We start from the raw sequence: 12196 nt of genomic DNA, 5'->3' as shown, positions 1-12196 counted from the left end.
CATCCCAGCTCCTGCTCCATCCCAGCTCCTGCTCCATCCCAGCTCCTGCTCCATCCCAGCTCCTGCTCCATCCCAGCTCCTGCTCCATCCCAGCTCCTGCTCATCCCTGTTCATCCCAGCTCCTGCTCATTCCTGCTCATCCCAGTTCCTGCTCATCCCAGCTCCTGCTCATTCCTGTTCATCCCAGCTCCTGCTCCATCCCAGCTCCTGCTCATTCCTGCTCATCCCAGCTCCTGCTCACCCCAGCCCCTGCTCTTGTCCCCCAAAGGCACTTTCTATAGGATTGGGCCGAGCTGCTCCATCATAATGAGTTAATTCAGGGCTCTGAGCGCCAAGGCAGCAGCTCCAGCTCACACAGAAATAAATTAATCACTTTAAAAGCTCTGTGTGTGTTCCCAGCTGAAGCCTGGCTCGTTCTGAAGAGCTCTTGATTTCCTGGTGCTAATCACAGGCTTCCTCCCATTTTAATGAAGCTCAAAGGAACACGATTGCCTTTCTGGCTTTCCTTTCATTCCCAACAATCAACATTGGGTCTGAAAGAATCCGAAGTGATTTGCCACAGCCAAACCCCTCATCTCTTCTAAGAGACAAATTAAGGCTGAATACCCAATGTAACCACAGAAATCCCTCCCTGTGTGCATTAATCAGGGTAATTCATTAATGCATCACCACAATTACACTTGTGGGTCATGTTTATGATTTTTAAATTATGCCAATCAAAAGAAAATAAAAACATTATCTATGTATTTTGCACCCTGAGTGGTGTGCAAGATTATTTTCCCACGTCCTGGGAAGAATTCATCAGTTTTACCTCAAAATTCTGCTCCATGAGGTTTCCCCCTTTGCTCAGGCTCTCCATGATCGCTTTATTCCGAAGGATGTCCTCCTCACTGAGATGTTCCCTTCTTTTCCTGGATTCCAACACAAGTCCATTCACCAAGTAGAAATCTGCCAGGAAGTTTCCTACTCTTTCCTGCACGAAAGGAATCGGGACATTAATAACAGAAGGTAAAATAAAAACGTTTTGATTCTTGATGATCAAACAGTGGCATTAAGGGAACCTGGGGACTGAGCTGGAATTCCCCCAGCCCCCCATATGGGCAATCCCAAAATTCCAGCAGGAAAAGGTACTTCTTAGGAAGGGAAGCTTTAAGACAGAGATTGTTGAAGAATGTGAGTGAAATCCCTTTCCAGAGCACTCCCATCCCTGCCTTTCTCCAGCAGGAGCACACAGAATCCTTCCTGCACCCCCTGGAACCTGCAGGGATCAGAGCCTCCAGGAACAGAATCATTCCCAGTACAATCTGTCCTCCCCCTGCCCAACAGCCACAGAATCTTCCTTCCTAGTTTTTCCTGCTGAAGGCAGTCCAGCAGAGAGATTCCAACTGGAATGAACTTGTGATAATTAGGGATACAGGGAGAGGGATTTTTCCTTTTTCCTGAACACCCTCTCTTTCCAGAATCCTGGGCTGGTTTGTGTTGGAAGGGACCTCAAAGCCCACCCCATTCCAGCTGCCTTCCATGGGGCAGGGACATCTCCCACTGTCCCAAGCTGCTCCAAGCCCTGGGCACTTCCAGGGATCCAGGGACAGCCACAGCTCCTCCAGGAAATCTGCTCCAGTGCCTCTTCCAGTGCCCTTCCCTCCTCCCTCCTGCCCAGCAGCCAGCTCTGAGCTTCCCTCCCACTCACAGTTTTGTCCTCCCTGAAGAGCCACCCGGTCTGGGCCCGTGTGAACGTGATGGATTTGGTGGATAAGGTGGCAGAGTAAATATCACTGCTCATCAAAATGTCAACCTCCTCTTCTGTCTCCATCTCAGATTCCTGGAAGAAAAATTCCAAAATACTCAGCACAACTTCCAAACAGCAATTGCTTCTTCTAAAGATACACCAATAAATACAAATCCATAAGCCTTGTCCTTTGGATCTTTTCCCAGAATCAGCATTTCCTGAATTTTCAAGCGGTTTTTATAAAACCTCTCTGGCCAAATGGTTTCCAAAGAGTTTAATCTTGAATATTAATGTGAATAAAGCATCCCAATGGGATTTATGCAGCAGCTCAGCAGCCACACCCTTTCCACAGGCAATAATTCATCTGCTTAAGTGATTGGGGGATAAAGCTGTCATTAAAGACTTGACTAATTACAGGGGGTCCAGCCAGTCAGACCCTCACATTGTTACCAGCTGGACTGGCCACAGAGTAACTAAAAGGATGCAAAGCAGTGGGAACAGGTCTGAAAAGCCACCTGAGGACACCCAAGTTAAGGCCAGCAGAAAGATTAAAAGCAGCACATCATAATTTAAACCACATCTTTCTAATCTATTCCCATTCCAGCTTTTTCTCAACCAGAAATCTGGATTCAAAGCTGCTTTTCCTGACAAAATTCGATGTCACCTTCACAGCTCAACTGTGGAACAACTGAGGGGAAAAAAAAATCCTTTGGTTTGCAGTTCTTTGGGTGTTTCTGAGGCAAATTTTGTTTGATACATTCCCAAAAAAGCCTGGGATGTGTCCCACCCCCTTCCCAGAGCTTTACCTCGTGGTGTATTCGCTGGTAAACTTTTTGCTCATTGTCTAAAACTACAAAAGATTCGGAGGGTGCGGCGTCACCGTTAAAAATGAAGCTTAAATCCCCTCGTTGGCACTTCATGTCAGTAAAGTCTATCAGAGTTGTGTCCAGCCTGTGAAAACAACCCCAAATTTAACAAAAATGACCCATAAATACAGGAGGAAATTCAGCTTTCAAGCAAAAAAGTGCAATTTCAAAAGCAAAAACAACACATAAAGGGCTGAGTTTTCATAGGATTTTGTAAGGGAAGCCTGGATGCAGAAATCAGCAAAAAATTGCTATGAAGTTTTCTTCAGAAAATTGTATTTAATACTGCCAGCATGAGGAGAAGAAAGGGAGAGAATTTATTCAGTGCTACATATTGAGAAATAGCTCCTCAGCAGGTTCCTACTGACCTGAGTAACAACACTGGGACATGACCCAAAATTGGTAGAGGACTCAGAAACAAACTAATTTTTTAAAATTTGACTTATTTTTATTGCTATTTCTACCATTCTCCATCAGCAACACCAAGGAAATGCTTCTGCAGATGGGAATAACTGGAAGAGGATGGAGCCCAGGCCAAGGATCTCTGTAATCATTCATATCCAGTATTTTCAGAGCATTTATTTCTCTTGAAAAGGTGGTTAAAGAACCTGAACTGGGTGACTTCAACTCTCAAGTGGTGAAGGATTAAAACTCCTCATAGATTTGCCTCTGATTCCAATGAAAAACCTGTATTTATCTATTTCCCCTTAGTTCAGGCCTCATACAAGCAGAGCATTCAGAAATGATAAGGAAACCAACAGCTCCGGACTCAAATTTTACCTAAAAATTCACTTTACACACCCAAGATGCCCCTTTAATAGAAAAAAAATTTCTACAGATTGAATCTCCAGGATCATATTCTTCCCTCTTTGTTTTAAATTTTAATTTTTTTCCTAAAGAAAATGCCAGAAAACACATTTGATTCCAAACTAAATCAGTTGAAAAGCTGAGCTTGGAGAGACTCCTGAAACCTCCTACTGAGTTTGTGAATTTGTCACATTAAACACCTTAAAGAGATAAATTATATATTTTTTTTTAACTACAAACTGGAGCAGCAACATTTCTCCACAAAACACTGGAATTAATTTGCAATTGTGTTATAAATATCCAATCCCTGTTTTTCACTGGCAAGTCTGGTAGATAAAGCCTTATCCAGCTGAACTGCTCTTGCTCTATATTTAAGTTATATTCAGCTCAAAAGAGATAATGAGAGAGCCTGAAGTTCCAAGGCACTGTGCTGTGTCATGGATGTGCCCAGGCTCCTGGGGGATTCTGCCAGACCCTCAGCTTTTCCCTGGCACAGAAGTACTTGGGAACAAAAGCAGCACTCACCTGATATTTATACCTTGTTTGTGTATTTTACATGCATCAGAAGGCAGAATTCGGGAAAGTAAAGGCACTAAAGGAGGGAGAGAAAAGGTAATCAGGGCACTGAGATCCTTCTGCAAAGTATTCCCATCAAAAGAGTTTCATCAGTTTGATCCTGGATGTGTTTTAATGCAAATGCAGCATTATCCATCATCATCTCAATTAAACACAACCAACATCAGGGGTATTTATATTGGATAAAATTGATTTTTTTTTGTAATTGTAATTGCACACCCTGTTTCCAATATCAGACAGAATTTGTATTTCCATCACAGATTTAAAAATCCTAGTAATTGTGGCTGTTCACAGTTTGAATTCTGGGATTTAACAGTTTATACAATGCACCAAGGGAAAGCCCAGCTCCAATTAAAGCAGAACAGCCACAAGCATAAAAATGGTCCAAAGTATTAATATTCATTACTGAATTAATAAAACAGATAAAATCATGGAATCCCAGACTGGTTTGGGTTGGGAAGGACCTCAAGGACCATCCCACCCCCTTCCATGGCCCAGGATCTTAAAGCACAGAGCTACTTCCCCCCCCTTACTGAGTCACTGGAGGAGAGAATTCAGCTCCAAAAGTGAATAAGCAACAATAAATGTGGAAAAAGCTGTGTGTCCTTTCCTCAGGACTCAGATCTCGAGCTCTGGATTGTGACTGCTCCAGCACAAAGCAGAGCAGAACAAGTGTGCTGCAGGCTGATTGCATTATCTCCCTGGGGAAGGGACATGAAAGCACTCACCCCAACTTTGAAAATCCCAGTGAAGCTCTAGATAGAAGTCACCTAGCTGAGAAGAAAAGAAGAATGTGTTAACAAGCTTTTCAGGCTAAATAACTGTAAAATTTGCTGAAAGACAGGCAGAAGTTGTGTTTGGCAAACAAAGAAAAACTTTCTCTGCTGTTGTACTTGAATTTGTACTGAACTTAAACATCACTGAGGCTTTAGCTGCAGCAGAATCAATAATGATAAAATGATGTAACTCATTTGAACTCACATTTTTCATCACTTTTTTAATACTAATTCAACTATCAAGCCCTGGATTGCAAAAGACTTATTGTAAACACGTGTTTAAAAAACACCTGTGGGGCTCTGCTTGCTTTGATTGATCCAATCCCACGGAATTAGAATTAATTATACATTAATTAATGAGTCAAGTTTCAGACAGGAGTATTGCAAACACCAATTTCCACTGGCCTTGTGGAAATGTGCTGAAGTCATCAGGTCAGAGCTCCTGGCCCCACCATGAGGGTGCTCAGGGATCACAACACAGCTCAGCTTTCACAGGGACAATTTAATTAGCTGCTGATAAATAACTGCATTTCTACAAATTGCTGTCCCTAAATTGAGCAATATTTCACTGTGCCCAAGGGGAACTGGCTGCTGGATGCTGATGGAGAATGAAACCAAAAATCTCCTCCATCAGGGGACTGAAGAGACCAGGAAATTATTCTTTGATACAAGAGTTAAGAAAACCTTAAAAATGTAATGAAATAGAGACTCCTTAAGAGTGCAAAGATGATGAGCAGGTCTGTCTTACACAAACATTTTATTTGAATTTCTAGAAGTTGAAAGGAAGTATTATTCAAAAATAAACAGAATTCTGTGGCCCCTTAAAACAGAGCCAAGATCACTTTTAAGAGCGAAAGATGGGTAAAAACATGGAAAAAACTTCCTGGCAGTTTTCCAGAGTGTCCATACTCAGAGCACAAGTCACTGCTTTCCACCCCACCTGGTTTTGTCAGCACAACTCACCTCTTTCAGGGCTTTTAATAACCGAGGTCGCTTCTCTTCAACACTTTCCCTGGATTGCTGCTTGAGCTTCCTCAGAAGTGCTGAAACTACACAAGAATTAATCCATGAACTCTGTTTGTTTGGTAATTATAGGTGAGTGTCTTATTTGAGGTCTTAAAGCCAACAGTGCAATGGAACATTTCATCAGACCTGAGGAATTAATCCCAGTTACAGGAACTGCACATTAACCTGCTCGGATCACTCCAGGAAGAAAAGCCTCAGTAAATGTTTGTAAAATTAACTATATAATCATGTCAAGAGGGTTTTTACACAGGTATTGGTAAATATCTGGGTACAAATATATTGAGTATGTGTAACATCTACTCCACTGAGAAAATCAGTAGTGAGGAGCTGACATGAGAATGTTGTTGGTAGATTATAAACTAGTGCATTAATATATTAATAATACATTTATATATGTAACATATGAGTTTTCTGCTATAGGAATGCACCACCACACATGGCAACACCAAATCCACCAGTGAGTAGCAGCAGAATAATTTCCTTTTGCTACTCCATGTCTGAGGTGAATAAATAATACCTGAATAATATATAATATATAAATTAAGTTTTCCCACTGGCCTGTTGAGGTGCAGCCTAAAAGCCACATCCCACTGGCAACTGATCTGTGACCACAGGGAGCAGCTCCAAGGAGATGATGGAGATGATGAAGGCACCCAGCTCAGATCCATTTGGATCCAAACCCAGAACAAGCTCGTGCAGAGCTTTCCCAATCCCCTCAGCCTGAGCAGAGTTAACAGTTTGCTTATGTAACCCAGTGCAATTTTTTATCAAGGAAATGGATGTGCCTGATCATGTTCACTTATAAAATGTTCAGCTGATTAAGAGAAACCCTTCAGAGAGCTGAAAGAGGGCTGTGGGAAAACAGCCCAGCCCGAGAGCTCTGCTTTCCTGTTGTGAATGAGCCCAAATTTGGGATTAACTGGCAAACTGGGATGAATGAAGAGGTGCTTACTCATCTGTCTGTCTCCATAGCTGATGGCTTCGGCCAGAGGGCTCCATCCCTGAGCGTTTTTCACCTTTACTGGAGCATTATGGGCTAAAAGCAGGTGGGCACATTCTGGGACAAAACAGCCACAGTTATTTACAGCAAAGGATACAGAATAAAACTCTATCAAAGCAATTCATGTCAGAGGTATTACACAGATTATCAAAACACATATCTGGATTCTGACTCATGCTAACAGACAAAGCCATTCATGCAAGTATTTCCAGCACTTCCCTGTTCAATATTACCACTCAAATTAATTGGTGATCAGCCACCAATTATACAACACTGAAGACCTGTCCCTCCTGCTATGTGGATTTTGCTTTTTACAATATTTCTGCATGGCAGATACACACACCACTGTGGAAGGATATTTATATTTAATGTATGACATCAGCTCTCTCTGCTGTACACACAAACCAGAGAGACACCTCAGGGCCTTCATCCCTCTCCAAGGGGTGAGGGGATCACGGGGACACGGATCTGGGAACAGAAATTGAAGGAGACCAGGAGGGTTCCAGTGCTCCCACGTGCTCCTTGGAAATGGTTCTTCAGTCTCCAGCCACAGGGAAACCTCAGTTCATGTCACTAAAGCCACCCTGAGCTGTCTGCAGGTGATGGAGCAGGCCCAGCTGTCTCATCACCAAGACAGGGACTTGCTGGGTTATTTTCCTGCCACAGGTACCACAGGAAACTGCACTGGTCATTCCAGATGCAGCAGCAGTGAGTCAGTGGCAGGCTGAGTGGCTGGGGAGGAAGAGATACTTCCCTGCTGAATAAACTGTCTCCTGTGGGGATAAACAAAGGCCCTGACTAACCCAGCCAAGAACCAGGGGGTTCTCGTGGTTCCTTAAACAGTGCCCAGCACAAGAATATCACTCTGCAGGGAGCAGGCAAATCAGCTTGGAATCACCAGCCAGATTCCATTTCCAGTTCAATAATCAGGCTGGGAGAGCTGGGGGTGCTCACCTGGAGAAAAAAGGGATCCAGGGAGAGCTCAGAGCCCCTGCCAGGGCCTAAAGGGGTTCCAGGAGAGGGGGACTGGGGACAAGAAGGGACAGGAAAGTGGGAATGGCTTCAGATTTCTTTGGGGAACATTTCTTTTGGGAATGAAGCTCAGATTTCTTTTCCCACTCTTCTCCTCCAAATCCACATGGCATCTTCTTCCCAGAAAACCTCACTAGCTTGAAACACAAGATCACTTTCATAAAAATGGAAAAAACCCCTTTTTTCCCCTTGTCCCCAAATCTTCAGGATCACTGAAGAGGTAGCAAAACAAATGGTTCTACCCACCTTTATGTCCCAACATCACAGCAAGATGTAAAGGAGTATTTCCTAAAAGAAACCATAGAAATAAGAGATTAGATTAAAATTAAACAATTAGAAATTAAGGTTATCAGAATCCATTGCAATCCCTTCCTCAGAAAACTCCAATTCCTGCTCTAACACACTAACACCCACCAGAGGAGTGACATTTTTCCAAGCAACCATGTGGACTGTAATTGTCAAAATAAATAAGCTGAGACACACTTCATGGGCCAAGAGAGGGTTTTAATGATATCTTGAAACTCACTCCAGGTAAAGAGGTCCAGAGGTGCCTTTGAGAAAGACACAACCCAAACTCCACTGCTCCCCATGGCCTGAAGGGTCTGATCCCTTCCCAGCCTGACATATCTGGGTTAAAAGCTACTCACAGATATGATACTGATTAAAAATTTAACAGCCCATTTTATTAATTTTTCAAAGACTGAGTACTCATTTTTTACAACTACAGTACTGGGCATACTTCACTACAAAGCTGCCTTTTGGTTGTTTCCAAAGAAAGCTCTGGAGATGATCAGCAGCCTCTTAAACCTGTCCCCATTTTCCTGGCGATGCTCATGACACAGGTGAGATTTGTGTTGTTAAATATTCACTGTGAGGCACCCAGAGATGTTTTTCCTGGATTAATGATGCTACCAGGCTCATGACACACTTTATTTAGGGAGCTTAAAGATGCAAAGTTCTTCCATTTAATTGCGTTTTGCAGATTTAAACACTTTCTTAGAGCAATGAAGAGAAAAAATGCCAGAAAACAAATTTCTTGTGCAATTTTAACGCACACACTTGGTTGAGAGTTATTTTCTAACTCCCATTTTACCAGCAGAAAGAACCTGCTCTGTGAAGAGGATGTGCTGCACATCTGGAAGAGGCTGCCACACAAAAGTCAGCACCCTGCAGCATCAGGGAATTTTGGATGGAGGTGGGAACTCTGCCCTGCTTGCCCAAGAAGGGCTGCCAGGGCTGTTCAATGTGTCCTGCCTGTCATCCTTGCAGGACACTGGCAGATCCCAGGCAGCCACAACCCAGCTCATTATACACTAACCCAGCTAAACTCCTGCTTCTATTAATAGCTGCTCCAACATCTGGGAGCCAGCACAGCACTGGGAGTCCTGGATGCTGCCAGGCTCTGGTCAGGGATAGAAATAACCTTCCTGAGGAACATGTTTGAGAGGGAGCCACACTGTGTGCTCAGGAAATGCAAATTATGTGACCCAAGGGGAAACATTTTCATAAAATCATGGAATCACAGGATCAGTGAGGGTGGAAAAGCCCTCCAGGATCACTGGGTCCAAGCTGTGCCCATTTCCCACCTTATCACCAGCACTTAGTGCCACCTCCAGCCCCTCCTTGGACACCTCCAGGAATGAGGACTCCAAAATTCCCTGGGCAGTTAGTTCCAGTGCCTGACCACCCTTTCCATGGGGAAATCCCAGCTGGTGTCCAACCTGGCTCACCCCTGACACAACCTGGGGCCATTTCCTCTTGTCCTGTCCCTGTTCCCTGACTCCCCCCAGCTGTCCCCTCCTGCCAGGGACTTGTGCAGAGCCAGAAATTCCCCTGAGCCTCCTTTGCTCCAGGCTGAGCTTTCCCAGCTCCCTCAGGGATTCTCCAGCCCCTTCCCAGCTCCCTCAGGGATTCTCCAGCCCCTTCCCAGCTCCGTTCCCTGCCCTGGACACGCTGCAGCCCCTCAGGGTCTGTTGGAAGTGAGGCCTCATCAGTGCCCAGCACAGCTACAGCCCCTTCTCCCAAGAAATCAGTGCTCCAGCAGCTCCTGGAATCCTGCCTGGGCACATGCAGGTGGGCAAACAAGGCCTGCTGGCACAAAAACACACCTCAAACACACCTCCCTTGAGGTACCTGCACACCTACAGGGAGCCAGGGCTCTTCTCCAGCTGTTTCCCAGCAAGAGGATTTGTCTGCTTCAGGATTTATGTTCTTAAATGCATGTTATAATACAACTATAAGTCATCTACTAGGTGTAGCTACAGGCTTCTCCCAGGAAACTCATTGTTTTGGAATAATGACACTGGCCTTCCTCTGGGCAGTGATCTGGAGGTTAATTTAGGAAGCTGGGTAGGCACTCAATTAACACTCAATTGCTTTTAGCAGAACAGCAGGAGTCTCCCATTCCACAGGATTTGGCTTTCCCACACTGAACCAACACTAAAACAGGCCTGGATTATTAACAATAAGTTCTCTCTTCCCTCTGTCCAATTCTTATCACATCTCAGGATTCCTCTGGCTTATTTCTGAGCAAATCATCAGCTGGAGTGTCCCCCAAATAACTCCCAGTTCCAGTGTGTAAACAAGTGACAGATGGAATCAGGCAGGAAGAAAACAATAACAGGGAAATGTTACTCAGGCCTTTGGAATGACAAGAGGTTTATTGTGGGGCTTTTCTGAACTGTTCATGTTAAAACTTGGAGGAAGATGTTGAGTCAGAAATCCCCAAAGTGTCCCAACTCCAAACAGAGCTGGAAAGGCAGGGAGATATTAGAGATTTATATATATGGATTAAAAAAGGATGGAAACAATGCGTGTGATACACACTGAGGGTGACAGCACAGCAAAGAGGGATCAGGAAGTGCTTTCAAGGAAAGATTTGGAGCTGCTGCTGCTGCTGAGTTGCTTAAGGGGGAACTGGAGGAGCAACAGGGAGAAGCAGCAGCAGGAACAGAGCGAGTGGGAAAAATCCTCCCCAAGTCTGCTGCTTTCATTCTAGCAGGATTTGCTGGAATGAAGGTGGCAGGATAAACAGATCTGTAGCTGGATTTGGAACTCTGCCCTTAGGAAAGCGCTGTGCCAGTTGTAGGGAACGCTCCTGCCCATCCTGCCTGGAAGCATCCCTCAGCTGCCTTCCAGTGCCTAAAGCCACCACAGACACAGCTGGAACTCCCAATTCCCAACTCCTGCCACTGCACCAGTCCCAGCAATTCTCCACCTTCGTGTTCTGTTTGAATTTACAGACCACAATTAAGCACAGCCCTTCTCCTTATCAGAAACACAACACAAGTGTCCTCTTTATCACAACTTCTCAGACACCACACACGGGGACTTGGAATTCTCCAGCAGAAATGGATCATGTTACTCTCGAAACTGGTATTAAAAATAGAGATTAAAACTAGCCATGAAGGTCAAGCTGATCCCCCAGGCTGATTTATTTGTTAACAGTATAAAATATCCCCCAAATTAAAATGTTTTGAAGTGTGCTGGCAGTGACATTCAATATTTACAAATTTCAGAGCAGCACAAGGATCAGATTCCACCTCTGACACTGACACTGCTGTGGACAGAGCATTTGAAGAGGAGCAGCTGAGAACAACTCTCTCAAACTCCAGAGCCACAGCATTTAAAAGAAAAGGGAGAAAATGATTGGTTTTTGTAGCCTGGGGAAATATCAAAAACTGCTCTGCCAACAGCCAAAGGAACTGCTCAGCATCCCTCAAAGCAAACAGGTGACAGCTCAGACATCCTAAAAAAGAAGAGATCCTTCAAATACGGTGGGGTCTTGGACACAGAGCAACACCTGGTCAGAGGCACAGTGCTTGTACTGGAGCTGACACTGCTCATTCATATTATGAAAATCATGGAATTACCAAATGGTTTGGGCTGGAAGGGACCTTAAAGCTCGTCCAGTGCCATCATCCCAGGCTGCTCCAAGCCCCATCCAAGCTTGGACACTTCCAGGGATCCAGGGGCAGCCCCAGCTGCTCTGGGCACCCTGTGCCAGGGCCTGCCCACCCTGCCAGGGAACAATTCCTGCCCAATATCCCACCTATCCCTGTCCTCAGTGGAAGCCATCCCCCTCGTCCTGTCACTCCATGCCCTGTCCACAGACCTTCCTAAAGGGGATTCGCACACGCTTATAAAACTCCCTAAGAATTCCTTATTTCCCGCTTCAGCATCCGCATCTCTCGCCCCACCGGGACGCGGCCCCGAGCCCCGGATCCCGCGGTGTGTCCCGCTCACCGTGACTGTCCTTCTGGGCGATGCCCTGGGTGCGGATGAGCGCCGAGAGCCGCCGCACGTCCCCCTTGAACACGCACTCGTGCACGGGGAAGGGGCCGCGCTCGGGCCCGGTGGGGGCGGCCCGGGCCGGCGGGCGGTG

The 12196-nt window shown here is 45.2% G+C and overlaps 1 protein-coding gene across 1 annotated transcript in view; it reads right to left on the bottom strand.

Annotated features, from left to right (window-relative positions):
- ANKRD13C (ankyrin repeat domain 13C) overlaps nucleotides 1-12190 on the bottom strand; it is a gene marked incomplete at its 5' end in the record, with an annotated part of 18702 nt that extends 6512 nt beyond the window's left edge. Inside the window, 9 exons of the mRNA XM_015636310.1 lie at nucleotides 812-973; nucleotides 1691-1822; nucleotides 2536-2680; nucleotides 3928-3994; nucleotides 4707-4752; nucleotides 5718-5803; nucleotides 6733-6837; nucleotides 8059-8100; nucleotides 12058-12190. Coding sequence (XP_015491796.1) covers nucleotides 812-973; nucleotides 1691-1822; nucleotides 2536-2680; nucleotides 3928-3994; nucleotides 4707-4752; nucleotides 5718-5803; nucleotides 6733-6837; nucleotides 8059-8100; nucleotides 12058-12190 — 918 coding nt within the window. The remainder of the gene's footprint in view (nucleotides 1-811; nucleotides 974-1690; nucleotides 1823-2535; nucleotides 2681-3927; nucleotides 3995-4706; nucleotides 4753-5717; nucleotides 5804-6732; nucleotides 6838-8058; nucleotides 8101-12057) is intronic.
- Nucleotides 12191-12196: the final 6 nt, after the last annotated feature.

Source organism: Parus major, chromosome 8 (genome assembly GCF_001522545.3).
Source record: "Parus major isolate Abel chromosome 8, Parus_major1.1, whole genome shotgun sequence".
Classification (NCBI taxonomy): domain Eukaryota; kingdom Metazoa; phylum Chordata; class Aves; order Passeriformes; family Paridae; genus Parus; species Parus major.
The sequence above is the reverse complement of the archived record's forward strand: the minus strand, read 5'-3'. Positions and strand labels throughout refer to the sequence as shown.